Genomic DNA, 23,456 nt, shown 5'->3' with positions numbered 1-23,456 from the left:
TTGTACATTGAGCACAGCTGTTTGCAAAGGAAGCCCTACAGGCCTAGAGCATGGAAATGCTATTGATCACAACACAGCTTCTCCACACCTGGGCTGCATTCACATGGCAGTTTATTCCATTTTCCTGATCTTTCCCTATCTGTGAATTTCCACATTATATTTGTGCTTCCGCATAATGTAAAAGCCCCTTCCAGAAATGCAGCAGAATATGGTGTAAGCTGAGGACTCATTCATGTGCTACTTGCCTCCAGAAAAAGAAGAAAATCCTTTGCAAATAGCATGGAAACGAGTATGAAACTTGCACTACATCCTACTATAGTTCTTTGTCATGTGGAAGCTCAAATGTGATGTGGAAATTAACAGCTAGGGACATGTTGGGAAACCAGAAGGAATCACTATGTGGTTGCCATGCGGCCCAAGCTCTTTGGAGAGAATCCTGATGCTACATACTGTATATTTATAGCACCCCTAGATGAGATGTGGGGTTGTCATATTGCAACAAGGGCTGGATGGGGGAAGGGATTCAATTCATCTCACATTTAAAGGCAAACATATGGAAATTTGTACTTCTCGAAATAGAAGTGCAACCATTATTCAAAATTTACACTTCTCTGAATTTTGTAGTGTGGTTCTCTGACCAAGTAAATGCCTCTATTAGGGGAAAGGGTGTCAAAAAAAATAACACCTGTTAGTGGGGAAAATGAAGTTCAAAACTGTATTCTATAGGGGGAGATTGCTTTGCCAAAGTGTGTTTCTTAGGGGAAATTGCATAGGAACCTGTGCATATTAGGAGAAAATTGCACCACAACACTGACAATTTTTCACGAGGACTTTCAAAAAGCACTGGAAACTGATGTGGGAACAAAGAGGACTGAACTTAAGGTTGGAAATATGAGAAACGGAGAGAAACAAAATGGACAGCTTCACCCATCATTAAATACTGGATGTCTTTTGCCAAATCACAACTCCCTTTTTTTATATATTTGCAGCTCCAAGGGAGGATAATGTGTCACCTTTCAGCACTTAAAAACAAATTTGCAAAACTTCGCAAATGCGACAGAAATGGAACAAATGCATGGCTAAATCTGAGCCCCCTTTTGAGCTTGAGACCAAGGCCATGTGGTCCTTCTGGCTGCTCCCCGGTTGGCCCTGCTACCAATCAGCAAGCAAGTGCGAAGACCAGTCTGATGATTCAGAAAAGATGCAATGCAATCCGGCCAGCCAGCTGCTTCTGGTTTAATTGGAATCTTGCTTTATGGTCACACCTGCTTCATACATTTAAACCAAATAGCTTTTAAAGTACGTGGCATTTAAAGCATATGGCTTCCACCAGAGAAGCCCAGGAACTGTAGTTTCCCCCCTTGCAGAGCTATAATCCCCAGCAGCCTTTACAAACGACATTTGCTAGAAAGCCAGGGGTTGGTTTGTCAGCGGAGAGAGGGCTGGACTCCTTCTTCATAGATAGGTTTGTGGCCCTTTGGAGGTCAGTGGGCTGCAGAGAAGGTTCTGCGTTCTCTTCGGTGCCTGGGCATCGAGGCAGTTGGCAGCGATCAGTAAGGCACCGCCAGAAGTGGCACAAGCGGCGCCCGCGGCAGCCATCCAATAGGAATAGCCGAGCTCGTAAGTCACGCCAGGGATGCCCAAGCTGACCTGAAAGAGAACTGAGATGGTGAGCGATCCCTTTTCTTAAAACAAACAAACCAGGAAGCATTTTTATTAGGAATAGTAGGTGAAGAAATACCAAACGGTGATCATAAATTGTTCGTGTATGCTACTACAGCAGCAAGAACTCCTTTAGCCCCAAAATGGAAGCAACAAGAAGTACCAACGATTGAAGAGTGGCAGATGAATTCCTCCTGGGCATGGTAGGCCAATTGGTGTCAAGGAAAGATAGGACGTTTTTTATGTATGCAACAACAGCAGCAAGAGTTCTTTTAGCAAAGTATTGGAAGACACGTGAACTACCCACGCTGGAAGAGTGGCAGACGAAAGTGATTGACTATATGGGACTGGCCGAGATGACTGGCAGAATCCGTGACCAAGGGAAAGAGACGGTGGAAGAAGATTGGAAGAAATTTAAAGTTTACCTTAAGAACTGTTGTAAAATTAATGAGTGCTAAAATGTCATGGGTAATGTAAAACAGAATTGCAACGATAAACGATTGGGTTAGAGAAAAAGGATTAAAAAAAAAATTGAATCATAAGTAATTGAAATTAGGGGTTGCTGAAAAAGTTTAAAACAGGGATGCAGAAAAGGGAGGTATGGGGAAGTCGTTGAAATAAGGTTTAAGAAAAAAAGGTTATGAAATTATACGTGTTTATATGTTTGTTAATGTGTTATTGTTAGTTTTTGTTTGTTAATATATGTTGTAAAACCAATAAAAATTTATTATAAAAAAAAAAGAAGAAGAGTGGCAGATGAAAATGATGGACTATGTGGAATTGGCAAAGCTGACCGGGAAAATCTGAAACCAGCGTGATCAAGCTTTCCTAAAAGGCTGGAGTAAATTTGTACAACATTTGAAGGTCATTGTAAACATTTACCAACACTAGTAGGGTTGTAAGAAATCTTGTAATGATAATGGTTATTACCTTTTTATATTTATTTGAAAGTGGAGATAAGTTGAATGAGAAATATGTAAAATAGAAGCTCATACATCTTCCACTCAAAGTTCACCCTTATATCATAGCGTTCATACAAGGATGAACTTTGAAAGCCATAAGACGGGAGGGAGGGAAGTTGATTCGGCTCAGAAGAGCAAAAAACAATGTGGATAATAAGATTATGTTTAAATTTTGAAAATGGAAAAGCAATAAAAACACTACAAAAAAAGAGATGGTGAGTGATCCCGGACACTCTGCAGGCATCGAACTGGGTGGGAGCAGCACATTTTAAAGGCATGTGTTGATTACCATTAAAAAATTCTCACTTCTAGGGCTTTGCGGGCAGAAAGCCCCAGGTTCAAATCCTGGCATCTCAGGTACTTCTGGGAAAGGGCTGAGACCCTAGGGAACTGCAGCCAGTCAAGGCAGGAGGTGGATGGGGAACGCCCTAAAGAATCCATGTAGCTTTCAATAGGTTCTGTACTAAACTCCATTCCCATTGGGGAATGGCAACAACTGTGTGGCAGAGTGCCTACTTTGCATGCAGAAAGGTCCCAGGTTCAAATCTAGCCATCGCCAAGCTGGGCAGGGAAAGACTCCCTTCCTAGAGAGCTGGTTCCAGTCAGTGTCAACAATACTGGGCTAGCAGACTCTGGCATGAGGCAGTTTCTGCCATATAGTAGAATACATATAGTAGAATACATATATACAGTTGGTAGAGCCCGAGACTCTTAACCTCAGGATAGTGGGTTTGAGCCCCATGTAGGGCAGAAGATTACCACAAGGCAGGGGGTTGGACTAGATTACCCTCGTGTGGTCCTTTCCAACTCTGCAGTTCTATGATTCTTCTGTTCATATGTTCTTTGAGGCTACCTCACTTACCTCAAGCTTATACTTCTGAACGGTGTCGATGCCGTACCACAGAGAAGCAACCGCTCCAGAGAGCCCTGTGAAAGGGAGACCATTCCACAATAGAGTTTCCAGCTGTTGTGGCTTCCTTAATAATAATAATAATAATAATAATAATACAGCGGTACCTCAGGTTAAGTACTTAATTCTTTCCAGAGGTCCGTTCTTAACCTGAAACTGTTCTTAACCTGAAGACCACTTTAGCTAATAGGGCCTCCCGCTGCCGCCGCGCCACCGGAACACGATTTCTGTTCTCATCCTGAAGCAAAGTTCTTAACCCAAGGTAATATTTCTGGGTTAGCGGAGTCTGTAACCTGAAGCGTATGTAACCTGAAGCGTATGTAACCCGAGGTACCATTGCAATAATAATAATAATTTATTTGGCGGCTTCCAACAGAATATTAAAATACAATAGTCCATTAAACATTAAAAGCTTCCCTAAACAGGGCTGCCTTCAGATGTTCTCTAAGATCTCCTCTAAGGATAAATAGAATTTTAAGCTTTTTTTTTTTTTTAAAGAAGCTGTGCACACACCTTCGGCTGGTGTGTATCCACCTACCTAACTTTTATTACTACTGCAATAAATGGACAACGCCAACTTGGGCCCATGAATTTCAATGGGTCTAATCCTGAGTAGGATCAACACTAGATTGACCTCAATCTCATACAGGAATGGGGGTGGATTTTTATTTCTTCTGCATTGAAAGGTGAACCTACCCACTTTTATTTTTACATTTCTATCTCACCTTTCCTCAGTGGAGCTTAAGGTGGCATACATTGTTCTCCGGCTGTTGATTATATCCTCAGAACAACCCTGTGAGGTAGTTTAGGCTAAAGGACAGCGGCTGGCCCAAGGTTACCCAGTGAGCTGAGGGATTTGAACCCAGGTCTCCCAGGTTTTAGTCCAACATTTCTAACCATTGCACTCAACCACATTGGCTTTCCAAAACAATTCAAGAATACAGCCATCCTTAGAAATTCGTGCTTCCCTGGATCTTGCAATGTATTTCTCGAGCCAAGTAATGTTTACAAAAGTGTATGTGTTATTGTAAAGGAAGAGAAACATACAAATGCATTATATTGGGGGGAAATTGCTCTGCAAAAAAAAGGTATGGGTTAGGCAAAATTGGAAATGTAAAAAAAAAAAATGTGAATAGTAGGAGAAATGTGCACTACAATTGGGGGAGGGGGGAATGAGAGTCTGTGAAAAACCGAAATTGGCAGATATGCCCATCCTTGGTGTCACACTGAATTCTGGAAGGGCGAGATCTCTTCGTCATATTCTAGAACATCATCCTATGATTCAGGGTCATATTCAGTGCTAGTCCTACTCTGAATAACGGGCATGACCAACTTAGTTCAATGGGTCTGCTCAGCGCCAGATTTACGTATAAGCTAAACAAGCTGTAGCTTAGGGCCCCACTCTCTTGGGAGCCCCCCCCCAAATTTAAAGGTCCATAAATTACCATATAGCATATATTCAACACAAAAAACAGTGACAATTTGTTGTTGACAAAGGACAGCTGGACATATAAAGGGCCCCATTACCTTCAGTAGCTTAGGGCCTCATCAAACCTAAATCCGGCCCTGGGTCTGCTCTGAGTAGGACTTAGTTGGAGACAACCCTATATTTCCACATATTACTCTCTTTCAACTTAAATTTACTCATTTTGAGCAATCTGCACTGCTTTGTCGCTACAGCTGTTCCGACTGCACGAAGTTGCAGGTGCAGACTGCCATAAATGCGGGATCGGGTTTAACCACCCCAATACCATTGTGAGCACAAATCATCATATGTGGAATAAAAGGGAATCTGGAGGGTTCCTAAGTCTTTTGGTTGCTGTTAAAGGCTTTAATGTGGGACTAATGTAAAAAGGAAGAGGAAGGAGGCACCCTACAAACAAGACTGTGGGAGGCATGGTTTAGATCGAGTACTATTCTGCCCCAACCTGAAACAAGGCAATGCTGTGCTTACCTCCTAAGAGGAGCAGGATCCCAGCAGCCAGGGAGAACTTCTGTTTCTGAAGGACTCTGCCGTGCATTAGCTTGGTACATTTCATGCCAGCAATGAAGGGAGGTATGGCAGAAAGAGTCAGAAAGGCAGAGAGGATCACCAAGACCCGAGTGACCACGAGAACAGCTGGTGGGATGGGGTGAAGAATTGAGAGAGAACAATATTTTAGAACATGGAAAGCACCTTGAAAGGAGATCCACCCTGCTCCAACTAGGTGGACCTGGTTTATTTTCCTTACCTGGATGCTCGCTGAGATAGGAGATCGGGATGTCACAGGTCCAGAGGTCAGCGACGTTATCGAACACACACTCACTCCACAACCCCCGGCACCGGGCACTCAGCCCCACCGAAGACAGGGGGTCCTTGGCATCTTGCTAGAGAAGGAAAGAGAGAAAGAAATGTTTTGAACAGACAGGTGGCGTGAAGTGAGATGGAGTTGAGTAGAAAGGTGTTGGTGGACTAACTCAGTTGTACCCAGGCTGCCCGCCCCTCAATTGGTTAGAGCCTCAGGACTGTGGCAGGAGGGAATCTGTCCCCTATTCAAGGATGGAAAGAACCTGAGGCTCTCCAGATGTGGTTGGACTCCCTGAAGCACCCTTCAGCCCCAAGCATGGCTAATGAACTGGGATGGTGGGAATTGCAGTCAGCGGAGGCTGGTGTCCATGAGGTCTGGTAGGTCAGAAGGCAGGGAGGCCAACAGTAGGTGGTGCCAGAGGGCGTGGCAGGCAGAGCCAACTCATTCTAGTTTTATCCACATTCCCCCCCCCCCTTGAGTTCAATGCTGAGACTAAGGAGGAAGATGAAGACACCCAGGACTACACTCTGGACTCGTTGTAAGAAAGAAGGAAGGTGAGCAGGGAGGAATCATCAGGGGTTGGGTGGAGAGAGACTTCGAGAACTAATTTTTTAATTAGAGGTTCTTAAGCAGTGGCCTGCAGACCATGGGCTGTTCATGAACCCCATTCAGCTGGTCCACAGACCAGGACGGTTGAGAATAACTTCTTCACACAGTGCATAATCTGTGGAACTCGCTCCTGCAGGAGCCGCCATACTTGGATAGCTTTCAAAGAGGATTGGAGAACCTCCTGGAGGAGAAGACGATCAATGGCTGCTATCCATGGTGGCTGCGTTCTGCCACCATGGTCAGAGGCATCAATGCTTCTGAATACCAGTGGCTGAAAACCACAGGAAGGGGGAGAGGGTTCTTGTGCGCAGGTCCTGCAGGGCAAGTTTCCCATTTGAGGAATCTGGCTGACCACTGTGAGAACAGGAGGCTGGGCCAGATGGGCTATTGGCCAGATCCAGTAGGCTCTTATGTTATCATGTTCTGACTGTCCTGTGTCTCAGGCACTCTCATCCTCACAGCCCACACACTTTCTTTTGTCTGTCTGTCTGTCTGTCTGTCTGTCTGTCTGTCTGTCTGTATCTTTCACACACACAGGCAGCTCACTTTTATAAATATTAGTAAATACGTTTGACAGAGCAGGCTCCTGTGCACCCAACACCTGGAGAGGGTTCAGCAATGAAGAAAGGAAGAAGCGGCGATGGCTCCCGTGGCCAGTGTTTAGCCGGCATGGGCAAAGCTGGGGGCACTGGCCCCTCTTTGTCAAAGTCACCAGAAGCAGGTTTGACCTTTCCAGGAGTCCACCGGCCCTCGCCGCTGCGGTATATTTTCCCCAGAGCTTAACGTTCCTATGGCAACCAGGCCTTGGGTTTGACAACAGCACAAGCCAAGCACCCCTCCAGTTCTTCTATCAAGCAAGTTTTCAATTTCTTCAGAGAGCGAAAGGTGGACCAAGAAAAATTTTGTATGCTGGGATGAGGGAATGGCTCTGAAGCTGATCCAAGGTGAAGAATTTCCCAGAAGGACTTTGTGTCTTCGTCTTGTAGAACACAGTGCTAGATTGCCCAATGGACTGATTAAGCACATGTTTCAGGTACCAGCAAAGCAGGGGTGCACACACACACAATAAAATATATTTCTTTTGGGAAGTAATTTAACATTTGAGATTTCCAAAAAATAAAAAGCTTCTAAGTAATCAACATAGGGAAAATCAGAACTTTGTTAGGCTTCCTTACCCTCCACTGCAAATACTTCCCTCATTATTCCTGTTCTCTTTTTATTACTTATCCCCACCTAAGCCAGGGAGCGTTCCTCCAAACTAATGAGAGGAAATCAGATCCTGTTGGGTGTCACAAATGACATACATGCATCTGCATTTCAGCATACATGTGAGTTCTGTGTCATTACAAATAGGACAATTTTATTCTATGGTTCAGTATTGTTTTTATTTTTAATTGCACATTGTCAGTGCTTGGGACTTCTACAGGTTGCGATCCAGTGTATGCTATCTACACATTGCGTGGAGGAGAACAGCCCTGCAAAATCCAAAGAAGCGCAAAGGTTGGCTACACTGCACTTAACATCTCGTTTCGGAACTTGAAGTTTGCCTTTGGAAATTGAAATCAGACAGGTTTGTGCATCCCTACCCACAGATGAAGCAGGAAAAAATGAAAACAACCAAGGAAACCAAAGGGCAGGTATTTGGCACAACACAGCTTTTAATTCCACCCCCCTCCCGCCCCCTCCCCAGCTTTAAAGTTATCTTAATTTGTTTCTTACCCTCCAGCAATCTGCTCCGGCGCCCAGAACAAGAAGCAAAAAGCCCAGCCCTCCCAGTCCCATCGCCAGGATATCTGTTGCCACTGCCATGCCCGGGATCTCCATTCCAGGCTCAACTAGGAATTTTCCTTCGCAACATCACACACACACACCCCCCCACACACTTTTCTCCTTGGAACCAGTAGACCAGAAGGTGACCAGCAGATCTAAGTGGAAAGGACTTTGGGAGGGAAGCTGGTAAAAGCCAGCATGTTCCCCCTTGTGGAAATGGAAAGAACATGCATTTTTGTTGGTGAAGTCAAACTGCTGTGTTAGCTGCAGGACCAGACTGTCTCCAGGCACTTCGAGATCATATGCAAGTGGCTACACCGGGGTTAAGGTTGCCAGCCTTCATGTCACATTTGCCACCTACGTAATCTGGATTACTTCACTATCCTACTGAATTTGTTCTGTTGTTGTTGTTGTTCTTTAGTCGTTTAGTCGTGTCCTACTCTTTGTGACCCCATGGACCAAAGCACGCCAGGCACTCCTGTCTTCCACTGCCTCCCACAGTTTGGTCAAACTCATGCTGGTAGCTTCAAGAACACTATCCAACCATCTCATCCTCTGTCGTCCCCTTCTCCTTGTGTCCTTAATCTTTCCCAACATCAGGGTCTTTTCCAGGGAGTCTTCTCTTCTCATGAGGTGGCCAAAGTATTGGAGCCTCATCTTCAGGATCTGTCCTTCCAGTGAGCACTCAGAGCTGATTTCCTTAGGAATGGATAGGTTTGATCTTCTTGCAGTCCATGGGACTCTCAAGAGTCTCCTCCAGCACCATAATTCAAAAGCATCAATTCTTCGGCAATCAGCCTTCTTTATGGTCCAGCTCTCACTTCCATACATCACTACTGGGGAAAACATAGCTTTAACTATACGGACCTTTGTTGCCAAGGTGATGTAGAATTTGTTCTCCAGTTATTCAATTGTTGATTTTGTCTTATGGGGATGCAGCTTCACTCCCCAGCTATGCTACGCATTTTGATAGGAAAGGGTTTTAAAAATTTATTTGTGAGACTCTTTTTTGGCACAGTTTGTTATGGAAAAGGAGCATACATTCCGAGTCACCTGGTAAAGCTTTTCAGCATGAGGCAGCCCCCATATGGATGGGGGGCTGTATAATAGGAACACAGGAAGCTGCATCACACTGAGTCAGACCATTGATTCATCTAGCTCAGTATTGCCAACACGGACTTGGCAGCAACTGCCCAGGATTTCAGGCAGGGGCCTCTCCTAGGCTTACCTGGAGACGCCAGAAGGTGGTTGAACCTGAGACCTTTAGATGATGCTCTGCCACTGGGCTACAGCTCTTCCTCATCATCATTCTGGGCAGGGCTGGATTTAGGTATGATGAGGCCATAAACTACTGAAGGTAATGGGGCCCTTTATATGTCCAGCTGTCCTTTGTCAACAACAAATTGTCACTGTTTTTTGTGTTGAATATATGCTATATGGTGATTTATGGACCTAATAGGTATCCAAAGCCATTTCCACATAACGAAATATGTATTTTATCAAAGTAAATGTTGAAGTGAAATACAATTAAGAAATATATTAATAGTGATATTTTAGGGAGCAGGCTAGCAGGCAGGGCCCATTACTTCTATCATAGGAGCCTTTGAACACAATTATAAAATTTATACAGAGGAAATTTAAAACTCACTTCCAATTAATCTCACTGTATTATATTAATCTTCTTATATCTTATAGTGTGGTGGTTTATTTGATTTTTCGGTTATTTGCTTGTTTGATTGTGTGTTTGTTTACTTGCATGTACATCTGTTTTTCATAAATGCATTTTAAATTAATAAAGTTATATTAAAAACAAAGGAGTCTTGTTGTTTAGTCATTTAGTTGTGTCCGACTCTTCATAGCTTCAAGAACACTGTCTAACCATCTCGTCTTCTCTTCTCATGAGGTGGCCCAAGTACTGGAGCCTCAGCTTCAGAATCTGTCCTTCCAGTGAGCACTCAGGGCTGATTTCCCTAAGAATGGATAAGTTTGATCTTCTTGCAGTCCATGGGTCTCTCAAGAGTCTACACAACACAAAACACTGTTGCTGCATGTAGGTTTTATTTTATTTCATTTTTTAATCTTATATTTTGGAAATGTACATCTAGGTTTTTTTCCCCTTTAATTTTTTGGGGGGCCCTCAATAGAATGGGGCCCTAAGCTATAGCTTGTACGTAAAAACGGCACTGATTCTGGAATCAACAGAATCCAAACTTTCCTTTTCTTTTTTTAGAAAAAGGGTTTTGTAGGGATACAATCCAGCGATTGCCTCGGTACCCAGTTCTCAGCAAACACCTTCCGTGCTCTCCAAAGCATACCTGAATCTGGATCTTCCCTCAGCAGAGAATTTTACGTGTGTGTGTATGTGTGTGTGTGTGTGCGCGCGCGCGCCTCCCCTCCCGTCTTTCAACCAATCCATTTCATGCTCTCCGCCGTTGGGTACCCGTGCAGCAGGATGCTGAATCGCATCCCTGGCTCCTGCCTCTTTAAGGCACGAGGTGGAGAGAAGGCGGATGCGTTTCTGCAGGGCTGGGGGAAAGGCAGGGCAGGAGACACAGTGACATCACCCAGCCTCCTCCCCAGCCAGAAACGCAGGATCCTAGTGCAGGGGGGCGGGAAGAGAGGGAGAGAGAGAGGACGGAGAGCGAGCCTGCCGCCGCCAATCCAAGGATCCCGGGGAAAATTGCAGGCATCATTGTAAATATTATTTTTAATTCTTATTATTATTGGAAGGATGCTCCACCATCTATCCTAATACAGGTAAATCCATTTCCTACTGAATCACTGCCAGCCTGCTTCCTAAGATCTTTGAGACCAGGCCCTCCTTGCTAAAGGAGATGGGGTGGGCTCCGCCTTACCTGCCTGTTTTAGCTCCAAGAGGGATGGAGGGAGGGGGGTGTTTGAATGATGGTGGTTAAGAGAGGGAAATGTGGTGGAATTTTAAGGTGTGCTGTGGACTTTTGCCTTCACAGAGAGAGAACGGCCGTGACTGAGGGTTTTATCCCCCAGGTTAGAATAATCCACTAGACTGAGCCTTAGCCTATGAGGGTGTCTAGACTACATATTTATACTCAGGGTTCTTTTCGTGAATTTTTTTTTTTTAAGTTACTATTCTTTTGGATCCGGAGATAGAAGGAAAAAGGGATTTTCAGGTTTATTCCCCTCCCCCCATGAAGTTTCTAGTCCTTTTGGTCCCAGATATATCAGTGAAGATGAATCTTCAGTTTTATTTTTGTTAAGTTTCTAGTCCCTTTGGTTGCAGAGGTATAAGGCAAAAAAATAAAAAAGAGAAATATATGGACTGTATTCTAGCTGGTTGTCCAGTAAACCTGCCCCGGTTTTCCAGTCTTCTAATCAATGAGTGAAAAGGCGTTGGGATAACAAATTGATGAATGTTAAGAGTGCAATTATTATTGTTGTTGTTGTTGTTGTTGTTGTTGTTGTTGTTATTATTATTATTATTATTATTATTATTATTATATATGTTACCGTTAAGAATTTATTCCAGGTAATGCTTTGTAAAGAGGAGAGACTGAGCATAAGTGGAGTACAATGATGAGTTTATGAGACTAGGACTGGGAAGACCCAGGTTCAAATTCCCACTCAGCCACTGGGTGACTTGGGGCCAGTAACTTATCTCTCAGACTGACCTACCTCACAGGGCTGTTGTGAGCATAAAACGGAAGCTGCCTTGAGGTATTTGGGGGAAGGGCTTGATAAAAAGGTGTTGTGTATTTTATCATGCTTACCTGACGACAAGCGGTTGTATCTCTGTGAATTAATTCCACTCACACTTTTTGCACACAGCCCCGGAATTATTTGATGAACTTATGTCATAAAACTATGGGGAAAGCATTGCAGAAAGACGAACAAAGTTTAATGATGTGTGGGCGAACTGGTAAAAAAGCCACCACCAATGCACGATCGTTGCTTCATAGGTCACATCTGCACCATACACTTGAGTGTATGAGCCAGTGTGGTGTAGTGGTTAAGACCGGTAGACTCGTAATCTGGGGAACCGGGTTCGCTTCCCCACTCCTCTACATGCAGCTGCTGGGTGACCTTGGGCTAGTCACACTTCTCTGAAGTCTCTCAGCCCCACTCACCTCACAGAGTGTTTGTTGTGGGGGAGGAAGGAAAAGGAGATTGTTGGCCGCTTTGAGACTCCTTTGGGTAGTGATAAAGCGGGATATCAAATCCAAACTCTTCTTCTTCTTGAGTGCTTGGCTTCCCCCAAAGGATCCTGGGGGATCCAGTTTACCACTCCCAACAGTTCCCAGAATTCCTTGGCAGAAGCAATGGGCAGAATTCAACAGCACTCTGCCAGCACAAGCATTCCCCCCTCTTCTTCCCCTGAGTTCTGCTTTGGGAGAGTCTCCTGACCCCACAGAACCGAATTAGGCCAGGGATGTGGGGGGGGGGGGACATACAGGCAAAGGAGAGTGGGAAAAAGCTCCATTGCAGTGGAGCAGGGTTTCCCCAACCTGTGTCGCCAGCTCTTTTTGGACTACAGTTCCCATCATCCCTAGCTAGCAGCACCTGTGGTCAGGGATGTGTGGGATGTAACATCACAAAAGCAGCCAAATACAACATTTCCTGTTTTCCCCGAGTGGACACACAGGGGAATGTTGCTCCAGCCAGGAGGACTTCCTGTCACACCTGGTCTGGAGCATCCTCTCCCCCTGTGTGTGTGACCAGGTAGATGGGTGTGACCCTGGCAGACCCCATAAATGGGCTGGTCATGCAACCATCTTCCCTTTTTCACCCTTCTCTCTTGATATGCTCTTTTGCTGTGTGCTGGCTCTCAGACAGCAGCACACAGGCTCATCCCTCACAAGAGGATGAAACCACACCTTTCTCTGTAACTGTAACTCAAAGCTAAAGCCTGCCTTCAGGATCATACTGTGAACTGAATGTAAGTAAACTTTATCATTACAGTGGTACCTCGGGTTAAGAACTTAATTCGTTCTAGAGGTCCGTTCTTAAACTGAAACTGTTCTTAGCCTGAGGTACCACTTTAGCTAATGGGGCCTCCCGCTGCCACCACACAATTTCTGTTCTCATCCTGAAGCAAAGTTCTTAACCCAAGGTACTATTTCTGGGTTAGCGGAGTCTGTAACCTAAAGCGTCTGTAACCCGAGGTACGATTGTACTTTATAAAAGAAGACTGTTGTGCCATTTTTTTTTTAAGAGGGAACAGAGGGAATTTACCAGGAACAATCCAATCTGGACAAGCCAGACTGGATTGCTTAACTCAAAAGCTTCTAATGGATCTATCAATTAGCTTCCTGCTATGTACAAGGTAATGTGCCCTGCTACTGTCTCACTAGTGTGAGTGAGGAAGAATAATACAGTGGTACCTCGGGTTACATACGCTTCAGGTTACAGAATCTGCTAACCCAGAAATATTACCTCGGGTTAAGGACTTTGCTTCAGGATAAGAACAGAAATCGTGCAGCGGCGGCACAGTGGCAGCAGGAGGCCCCATTACCTAAAGTGGTGCTTCAGGTTAAGCACAGTTTCAGGTTAAGAACAGACCTCCAGAACGAATTAAGTTCTTAACCCGAGGTACCACTGTACTAATCAATATATCCTCTCCTAACCTCAACATTCCCACAGGATTATGGGAACTGTAGTCCAAAACCAGCTGGAGACCCAAGTTTGAGTAACTTTGCACTAGAGGAACTCATTGTGCTGGCTCAAAGCTAGCACAGCTGTTTTGTTGAATGTGACCCAATATGCTTTAAAAGTATGGTTTGGATGTGACTGATGCCACGTTGCAGAATACCCCCGCCCAAAACAAAACAAAAAAACCCCAAACCCCACCTGTAGAGTTGGGATGGATGTCCACTTGTCATCTAGTCCAACCCCTTGCTCTGCAGGAAGGCAAATCTGTGCAGCTGAAACTACCACTCCGTACTGCAAGCCTGTCTGATTTAGGGCAGCTGATAAACATTGCAAATAATACGTAAAGATAAAACGCCGGTTTTTCTTTGCAGGCAAAATCCACGATGATTCCTCCCACCACGGCGAGCCCTTCCAGCGACGCCCTCTTCCCCACGTTGTCATCTCAGGAACTGTGGAGGTCCCAGGTGGCAGGGTATGCCGGATCCGTCACCCGCCACATCAGCCACCGGGCCAACAACTTCAAGCGGCACCCAAAGAGGAGGAAACACATCCGGCCTTCGCCTCCCCCGCCGCCCAACACCCCTTGCCCCATCGACCAGGTCCACTTTGGCGAGATCCACCCGCAGAGGTCCTTCTGGGAACTGTTGTTCAATGGGTGCATTCTCTTTGGGATCGAGTTCAGCTACGCCATGGAGACAGCCTACGTGACGCCTGTCTTGCTCCAGATGGGCTTGCCGGATCAGCTGTATGGAATGGTCTGGTTCATCAGCCCAATATTGGGTGAGTGCTGGGGCCCCGATCCTCAGGAAGCAAGCTTAACTGCTCTGGAAACTGGTGGGACTTGGCAAAGCGTACTGTGGCTGGGTTGTGTCCAACGCTAGCCCTACTAAGTCAACTGTCCATTGAGGTCAATGGGGGCAGCTAGCTCAGTGTCATTCATTCTAATGGGTCTGCTCTGAGTAGCGCTTGGTTGCATGGACTTGCAATGTTCCTAAAGGCAATCCCCTCCTGCTGGTCCCCAGTCACAGGCTGAACTGGTATAGCCCAACACAGATTGTCATTTATCTGAGACCTCTGTCTTGCTCTCCTTGGTCAGAAAGTGCTGGATGACACTCTTCTTTCCAACTCTTTTTTTTTTTTTTTGGCAATATAATTTTTTATTGAAATTTTCAAACATTTTCACAATAAACTCCATATCCAATAATTACATTGTTTCATAAATCCCCACCTCCCCAGTGTTTCCACTGAAACATTTTCTACTGTATTATATCTTTATCTATTACTAAAAGTTTCTCCATTTACTGTTATCTTTGCATTTTCCTTCTGTTGCTCTTATCTCGAATCCTGCTGATGATTTCATTTGACTATGGTGGTTTATTTTTTATTTTATTTTTAAAAAATCGTTCCCAAAAGGCCTCCATTCTTCTGTGAAAAGTTCGTCATTTTTATCTTTAAATTTTGCTGTCAGCTTTTCCATTTCTGCATCTGAAGGCAGCCCTGTTTAGGGAAGTTTTTAATGTTTGATGAATTATTGTATTTTAATCTTTTGTTGGAAGCCACCCAGAGTGGCTGGGGAAACCCAGCCAGATGGGCGGAGTATAAATAATAATAAATAATAGTAAATAATAATAATAAAATATTATTTTAGAAGCCATTCCTTCTTCGTCGGAACCTTTTCTTCTTTTCATCTCTGTGTGTGTAATATTCTAGCTGCTGTTTTCATGTACATAAATAGTTTAGTCATCTTCTTTCGAACTTCTGTCCCTATTATTCCTGCAAGGAAAGCTTCCGGTCTTTTGGGAATAACCCATTTAAACATTTTCTTCATTTCATTATATATCATTTCCCAAAAGCCCTTTTTTACATGTCCACCACATATGGGGGAATGACCCATCTCCCTTCTTCTCTCTTCCAGGTTTCCTGCTGCAGCCCCTTCTGGGCGCCTGGAGTGACAGGTGCACCTCACCTTTTGGACGGAGGAGACCCTTCATCCTGGTCCTGGCAATTGGTAAATAGAGTCATACCTCGGGTTTCAGCCGCTTCAGGTTGCGTTTCTTCGGGTTACGGACCGCCAAACCCCGGAAGTAACCCGTTCCAGGTTTCGGCGGTTGCACATATGCAGAAGAGCTAAATCGCGCTTTGCTCATGCACAGAAGCACCGAATCGCAACCTGCATGTGCGCAGACGTGGGCTGCGAACACTGTGGGTTGTGAATGTGCATCCCGCACGGATCACGTTCGCGACCCGAGCATCCACTGTAGATGCTTTGTTTGACCCAACTCCCCCCACCGTTCTTCATAAGGCTTGGTTTCCAGACCCAAGGCAACATTTACAACTGTTGTTCCAGCTGCCACTGGCCATGTGACCCCTGGAAAGTTGCCCAGAAGGGAACGCAACCAATCTGTGGCTCATGAAAAAGTACCAACTTGAACCCGAGCCTTCTTTGCTGTTTTCTGACTGCCTTGATTTGGTTCCTCCTCCTCCTCAGGGGCGTTGTTGGGCCTTTCGCTGATGCTGAACGGCAGGGATATGGGCACGGCCTTGACCGACACTGTGAGTGACCACAAGTGGGGAATTGCATTCACCATCTGCGGAGTCATTCTGATGGACTTCTGTGCTGACTCTGCGGACAACCCCAGCCACGCCTACATGATGGACGTGTGCAGCCCGTCGGATCAGGACCGAGGACTCAACATGCACGCGCTGCTAGCTGGTGAGGTTTTCGGCATATCGGCAATGGCAGTGCTGGGCATTTGCTTATTTTCAGCATTTAGACCTGGCCCTCTAGCTGAAAAGACGCCCAGAGAGGCTGCTGAGACAGTTCTGCCCCTCACAAACTGAAATGTCACAACAAGCAAGGAAAAAGGGAACGGGAGGGAGGAGGAAAAAGCAAACTGGAGGATAAGATCTTAAATATACAGTGGTACCTCTGGTTACATACTTAATTCGTTCCAGAGGTCCGTTCTTAACCTGAAACTGTTTTTAACCTGAGATACCACTTTAGCTAATGGGGCCTCCTGCTGCAGCCGGGCCGCTGCTGCCCAATTTCTGTTCTTATCCTGAAGCAAAGTTCTTAACCCGAGGTACTATTTCTGGGTTAGCGGAGTCTGTAACCTGAAGCGTATGTAACCTGAAGTGTATGTAACCCGAGGTACCACTGTAGTTGGTGATTTTTTAGTGTTCTGATGACATAACACATATTATTTTGCTGTAAAGTGTGAGCCAGTATAGCGTATGGGAGATCTGGGTTCAAATCCGCACTTCGCTTGGCACCCTTGGGTCTGCTGGTATCTCTGAGCTCAGCCTACTTCACAGGGTGGCTGGGTGTGTGCAGAACCATGTATGCTGCCTTGAGCTTAACTAAATTGAAGTCATTTAAAGAATCCTTATAGCCAGTGCTTTTTGTCTAAACAAATGTTTAGGGGTACTCTCATTTTCCTACTCATATTGAAATACTGCCCCACAATGAGGCCAGACTTAGGGGTTTAGGGGTATGCGTACCCCCAGAAAAAAACAAAACACTGCTTACAGCAACACTGAAAGATAGGTCTGCATTATTATGCATTATCAGATGGGCAGATAAAGCTAAGAGGAAGAAAATGTGGGTCTAAGGGTATCTAGGCATATTCATGGCAGAGGTGAGACTTGAGCTGGGCAATTTTATGATTCATCTTAGCTCAGCCTCTTAAGTCTCTGGGCATTTATGTATTACATTTATACCCTACCTCTCCTCCAAGGATCTAAAGGTGGTGTCCGTGGTTCTCCCCCATCCATATTATCCTTACCCTGTGAACGGGTTAGGCTAAGAGACTGCATGGCCCAGTCTCCGGGTCCTAGTCCGACACACTAACCACTAAACCACGCTGGCTCTCCGCATGCATCTCCAGATAGGGCTGTGAGAGAACTCTAGAATCATGGAATCGTAGCATTGGAAGTGACCCAACAGGTCATCCAGTCCACCCCATTTGAAAGCCTGGAGAGCTGCTGCCTGACAGTGTAGGCAATACTGAGCTAAATGGACCAATGGCCTGAACTGTTATAAGGCAGCTTCGTAAGTGCCTGTGAGAGGCGATTTCAACTTTGTTCCTCTCCCCTCTTGGCAGGTCTCGGAGGTGGCTTTGGCTACGTTGTGGGAGGAATCAACTGGGACCACACTGGCTTCGGCAGGGCGGTAGGGGGCCAGCTCCGGGTCATTTACATTTTTACCTCAATCACGCTGACGCTAGCGACTGCCTTGACTTTGGTCAGTATTCCCGAAAGGCCCTTGCAGTCTTTCAGCAAGCTGAAGAAGGTGATGAAGAGCCCCAACTTCCCTCTTCCTCCTTCACCGCCCCTTCTCTTCGAGGACTGCGGGAACGAAAACCTCGCGGCCCAGAACCCCGTCCGTTTGTACGCCAGTTTCACGAGCCCCATTTCCCCACTCAGCCCGCTCACGCCCAAGTACGGCAGCCTCATCAGCCGGGACAACTCCTTGACGGGGCTGAGCGAGTTCGCCTCATCTTTCGGGACCTCGAATATCGACAGCGTGCTCATCGACTGCTTCACGGCAGGGCACGATGGCTACTTGAGCATCCCGGCTAGCTTGCCCCGGCAGGGCATGAGCGTCAGCCTCCCTAGGGCCCCCGAAGGATTCCACTGCCACGAAAGTGGCGCCTTGGAAGCAGGAGAGAATGTCGGGGTGCTTGGGCCAGAGGGAGACTGCCTGAGGGTGGGTTCCCTGGACGCAATAAAACCACGGTCGTCGGGAATCCTGAAAAGACCGCAGACTTTAGCCATCCCGGATATTATCACAGGGAATCTCCCCGAGAGCAGTAGGAGAAGGAACGTAACCTTCAGCCAACAGGTGAGTGGTGAAAATGGTTATTTAGTAGTCAAGTTCAGCAAAAGGCCCCTGCAACTTGTTAGAAGCTTCCCTCTTGCTGATTCTGTCTATAATGGTTTCCAGATTGGTTCAGCTGTTTAATCAACCTCCTCTCTTATCCTTAATAGGTTAAATCCTGCTCCATAGGGTGGAGCTTTGGCCGTTGATTCCCTCCCATTATTCCTGTTCTCCTGCAATGAAATGTTTTGTCCTTGTGGGGAACAGGGACTTACTTAATTATGGGGTAATAAAGGGGCAATTCATCAGTTTACGCTGGGCTGAACTGCACAGAAAGCCATTGAAAGCCAAAGGCGGGTGGAGGAAGTTTCTAATTAAGGGTACAGTATCCCTGAAAAGCTCAACAGCACTTTCCACACAGACATGCTGGGGGCGCACAAGTGCATTTTACTGGGGAAACATCACTGTAAATCAAGTCTGGAAAAAAAGATGAGCAGAGGAGGAGGAATATCTTACTCCGGAGCTATGCCAGAGATTTTTTGCTCTTCCTGCTCAGCTCCCATTCCATGTTATTTGTACATTTTTGAATGCCGATCAGGGCATCCTCTTTGCGGTGCAGGTAGCAAACATTTTGCTGAACGGGGTCAAGTACGAGAGCGAACTGAACGGATCGAGCGAACTGTCTGAGCAGCCACTTTCAATGAAGCTCCTTTGCTCGACCATCTGCCAGATGCCCAAACCCTTGCGGAACCTCTGCATCAATCACTTCCTAGGTAAACCTGTGAGTTGCTCCTGCTTTGGCTATATTTGCACATTTGTGGTCCCAAGACTTCACAATGCCTCCAAAGCAGTGGTTTTGCAGGACCACTTGCTGGTCTTCAACGTTTGCCCAAGATGAGGCCCCGATTTTGACTGACTGCTGCCAAACAGAGCTACTGGATAAAATGTGGCCGTCTGTATGTGTTTTTAAACCCGTCGTGGACAAAATCCATTTTCTGGGCACCTGAAACTGTCAACACTGGGATGGGAGGCTCTGTCCATTTTGATTCTCTCAGTTCCTTATTTTTTTCCAATCTTAAATTAAGTTCTCCAATTTCTGCAGCTATTTGCATTTAAATAATGATTTTTAAAAAATGGACACATCTTTAAATGCACACTATCCCATAATATGTGCATATCTGTAAATATTGTTGTGAGAACTGCAATGCACAATGTGGATAAGTACGAATTTTGAAGGATAGTTGTGTTTTGGCTCGCATATTATTTAAGAAAGTGATAATTTGGCAGATCCATCTTCAAATGTGTACTGAGCTGAGTTTCCCCTTTTGCTGATTTTTATTTGCATCCCATTCAAATTATTATTTGCCACTTTCACAGTTATTTTTTGGACACGTGACACTGGCTGTTTTAGTTTAAGCATGCTGTCTTGGTTGTTCTGGAAAAGCCATTTCCCGGATAGCCTGGAAGAGAGACGAACACACGAAAGAGCTGAGGGTTAAAAGAATCTACAGCCTATTTGGCCTTACAATTTCGAACTAGTGGGGAGAACCTTAGGGATGCAACCTGGTACCTAATTCATGGTAGAGGCTATATTATCAATTAGCAAATGTCAACAACAGTGCCGGCATTGTGGAATGGGTGAGACTGCAAGTTAAATGGTAGTGGTGCCATCAGAAAATCTTCAGGGCAGCTGTTAAGAGCCTCATGCAAGCAGGGGCTGGCTTTCTGCAAGGGTTAATCAATTTCAAAATTTTTTTTTTTTTATACAAATCACTGCTTCTCTATATAGCCCCGGGGTTGCCACATCCTTGGAAGCAGGCTGCCTTGCATAACCGCTGCTTGATTTTCTCGCCTTCCAAACCGTGCCGCCTCCCTCACTGTCTTCCGATTCCTCCCCCAGGCTGGCTCTCCTTCGAAGGGATGCTCTTGTTCTATACCGACTTCATGGGGGAGGTGGTCTTCCAAGGGGACCCCAAAGCCCCTCACGATTCTGCAGAGTATCAGAAGTACAACGCTGGAGTCACCATGGGCTGCTGGGGCATGTGTATCTATGCGTTCAGCGCCGCCTTCTATTCAGGTACAAGACCTCTCCGGCCTTCGCCATGGAGCGCTTTGTTTTGCAGGGCACATGCTGTCTGGTTTTGGGCATCGTCATATATGTGAATGTATAAACACACGGGGCTGATGCTCCTACTCAGTTTGCCCTTCCCACCCACCCCTGAACCCCCCTGCCCACAGCCCCCTCCCCTTAAGGTAAAGGTAAAGGGACCCCTGACCATTAGGTCCAGTCGTGGCCAACTCTGGGGTTGAGGCGCTCATCTCGCTTTATTGGCCGAGGGAGCCGGTGTACAGCTTCCAGATCGTGTGGCCAGCATAACTGAGCCGTTTCTCACAAACCAGAGCAGCGCACAGAAACACCGTTTACCTTCCCGCCGGAGCGGTACCTATTTATCTACTTGCACTACGTGCTTTCGAACTGCTAGGTTGGCAGGAGCAGGGACCGAGCAAGCGGAGCTCACCCCGTCGCAGGGATTCAAACCGCCGACCTTCTGATCGGCAAGTCCTAGGCTCTGTGGTTTAACCCACAGCGCCACCCGCGTCCCTCCCCCTCCCCTTACTCCTCGCCAAAGACACTCCGCTGAGCTTAGAATGAAAGATGGTCCCAAGCGTGCCTTCCTGGGGAGAGTATTCTGCAAGCATCCCCCTTTCTTCTTGCCAAACCTTTGCAGCTTGCCCATGCTACCTTGCCACCCACTCTATCTCTCTCTCTGCCCTGCTGCTGCTGCTGCAAGCCCAGCTTTGCCACTCTCCACTTCTGTCAATAGGCAGGGAGTTCCAAAGGCTGGGTGCTGCTACACCAAAACAACGATTTCTTACACACGATGGCAGGGCTGGGGGAGCTGTGGCCCCCCAGATGTTGCTGGGCTCCAGTTCCCATCACCCCATGTTTGAAAGCCACATCTGGATTCCCCACTCACTGTTATGGCAGGCTGCAGTCCAACACACATGTAAACAGCAGCAGTTTTGAATCATAGGGTTGTAGAGTTGGAAGGGTCCCAGAGGGTCATGTAGGCCAACCCCCTGCAATGGAGGAATCTCAATCATATACGAGATGGCCATCCAACCTCTGTCTTAAGAGCACTGTAGAGAAAGTGCCAAAACAGATGATGATGATGAAGAAGAAGAGTTTGGATTTGATATCCCGCTGTATCACTACCCGAAGGAGTCTCAAAGCGGCTAACATTCTCCTTTCCCTTCCTCCCCCACAACAAACACTCTGTGAGGTGAGTGGGGCTGAGAGACTTCAGAGAAGTGTGACTGGCCCAAGGTCACCCAGCAGCTGCATGTGGAGGAGCGGAGACGCGAACCCGGTTCCCCAGATTACAAGTCTATCGCTCTTAACCACTACACCACACTGGCTCTCATGAATGTTTAAAGGAGAGGTGACGCCCATCATTACTGAACGTTAGTATTACTGGCTGAGGGTGAAGGAAGTTGGAGCCTCACAACTTCTAGAGGATCTCCCATCTCCCCCCGCCCCCCACGTTGAAGTTATATAATTAATAATAATAATAATAATAATAATAATAATAATAATAATAATTTATTTATACCCCACCCATCTGCCTGGGTTTCCCCAGCCACTCTGGGCGGCTTCCAACAGAACACTAAAATACAATCCCCTGAGTTGCCCCTCAGGCCACAGCAAAACGCACCGGATCTGCTCGAGAGAATAGTCAACATCCTTCCTTTTCATTCCACAGCTTCCCTGGAAAAACTGGAGGAATATTTCAGCATCCGCACGCTGTATTTTATAGCCTACCTCGCCTTCGGGCTTGGCACAGGACTGGCGACGCTGTCGCGGAACGTCTACGTCATTTTATCGCTGTGCGTAACTTACGGCATTTTGTTTTCGACACTCTGCACGCTTCCGTACTCGCTGCTGTGCGACTACTACCAGAGTAAAAAGGTGAGCCTTGGGTTTGGCGGCCCCCAATGTATCGCTGGGGGAGGGGGGGTTTCCACCTCACGGGTATCAAAAATATACTTGGCACCGTGGGTCGAGGGACGTAGAGGAAGGAAGGGGAACCTGCGGCCCTCCAAAATGGCTGTCCTCCCTGCCTTCCATCCCACCACTCCCAAGGGGTGCCAGAAACCGTTTTCCAACCAGGCTTTTCCCCCCTGTCCCTTGAACAGTTCGCGGGATCGAATGAAGATGGCACCAAAAGAGGCATGGGGGTGGACATTTCCCTCCTGAGCTGCCAGTATTTCCTGGCGCAGATCCTCGTCTCCATAGTGATGGGGCCTTTGACAGCTGCCGTGGGCAGCGCCAACGGGGTGATGTACTTTTCCAGCGTGGTCTCCTTTGTCGGCTGCCTGTATTCGTCCCTCTGCGTCGTCTACGAGATCTCGCCGGGCGAGGAAATGGCCGAGGAGCAACAGCCGCTGATTCTGAGCGCATGAAGCTGGCGCGGGGAGGGGGATCCCGTGCCACGGTGCTGTGCGAGAGACAGTGGAAGGGGGGGACCACGGAGCTGTGCCCTTAATAAACAAAAACCACACACAAACCACAGATGACTCCTTTTGATGTCTTTAAGTGAAAGAAATGCAATCCTGCTCATGTCTATTTAGAAGTAAGTGGGGCTCATTCCCAAGTAAATAGGTCTAGGGTTGGAGCCCAAGGATGCTCCCAGGTTGCCAATGCTCTGTGAGAGGGAATCAAGCATGGACCAGAACTTTAGGTTTGGGCTATCAGAGAGGGTTCAAGTACTCGACAAATCCACTGAAGTAAAGGGAGCTTTTTTGTAGGT

The 23,456-nt window shown here is 46.5% G+C and overlaps 2 protein-coding genes across 4 annotated transcripts; one reads left to right on the top strand and one right to left on the bottom strand.

Moving 5' to 3' along the window:
• Positions 1-1,090: 1,090 nt before the first annotated feature.
• LOC310769532 (claudin-16-like) lies at positions 1,091-21,714 on the bottom strand. Of its 2 annotated transcripts, none has more exons than XM_083629003.1 (5): positions 21,624-21,714; positions 5,766-5,901; positions 5,489-5,653; positions 3,487-3,551; positions 1,091-1,650 (listed from the first exon to the last, which is right to left on the bottom strand). In XM_083629003.1, exons 1-5 carry the CDS (start codon positions 21,651-21,653, stop codon positions 1,456-1,458), a joined length of 591 nt encoding a protein of 196 aa, XP_083485129.1. In that variant the 5' UTR covers positions 21,654-21,714; the 3' UTR covers positions 1,091-1,455. The 2 variants fall into 2 exon arrangements, with proteins under 2 accessions (XP_083485129.1, XP_083485128.1); XM_083629002.1 differs by lacking the exon at positions 21,624-21,714 and adding an exon at positions 8,151-8,766 and having other exon boundaries at positions 1,093-1,650.
• On the top strand, positions 10,698-23,225 carry SLC45A1 (solute carrier family 45 member 1). 2 transcript variants are annotated; one of them, XM_083628661.1, is made up of 9 exons: positions 10,698-10,958; positions 14,198-14,606; positions 15,742-15,834; positions 16,315-16,539; positions 17,930-18,669; positions 19,265-19,418; positions 20,546-20,722; positions 22,410-22,615; positions 22,843-23,225. In XM_083628661.1, the coding sequence occupies exons 2-9, from the start codon at positions 14,210-14,212 to the stop codon at positions 23,107-23,109; spliced, it is 2,259 nt and encodes a 752-aa protein (XP_083484787.1). In that variant the 5' UTR covers positions 10,698-10,958; positions 14,198-14,209; the 3' UTR covers positions 23,110-23,225. The 2 variants fall into 2 exon arrangements, with proteins under 2 accessions (XP_083484787.1, XP_083484786.1); XM_083628660.1 differs by having other exon boundaries at positions 10,823-10,895.
• Positions 23,226-23,456: the final 231 nt, after the last annotated feature.

The sequence above is a fragment of the Podarcis filfolensis genome, assembly GCF_964270895.1.
Source record: "Podarcis filfolensis genome assembly, chromosome: 8".
Lineage (NCBI taxonomy): Eukaryota > Metazoa > Chordata > Lepidosauria > Squamata > Lacertidae > Podarcis > Podarcis filfolensis.
The sequence above is the reverse complement of the archived record's forward strand: the minus strand, read 5'-3'. Positions and strand labels throughout refer to the sequence as shown.

Coding starts and splice junctions, on each gene's coding strand:
- SLC45A1 (XM_083628661.1), top strand. CDS start 14,210: ATGATTCCTCCCACCACGGCGAGCCCTTCCAGCGACGCCCTCTTCCCC. Junction 18,670..19,264: donor ACGTAACCTTCAGCCAACAG/GTGAGTGGTGAA, acceptor TTTGCGGTGCAG/GTAGCAAACATTTTGCTGAA. Junction 19,419..20,545: donor CTGCATCAATCACTTCCTAG/GTAAACCTGTGA, acceptor TTCCTCCCCCAG/GCTGGCTCTCCTTCGAAGGG.
- LOC310769532 (XM_083629002.1), bottom strand. CDS start 8,255: ATGGAGATCCCGGGCATGGCAGTGGCAACAGATATCCTGGCGATGGGA. Junction 5,902..8,150: donor CCGGAGCAGATTGCTGGAGG/GTAAGAAACAAA, acceptor TTCCTTCTCTAG/CAAGATGCCAAGGACCCCCT. Junction 3,552..5,488: donor GATCCTGCTCCTCTTAGGAG/GTAAGCACAGCA, acceptor TCCCTTTCACAG/GGCTCTCTGGAGCGGTTGCT.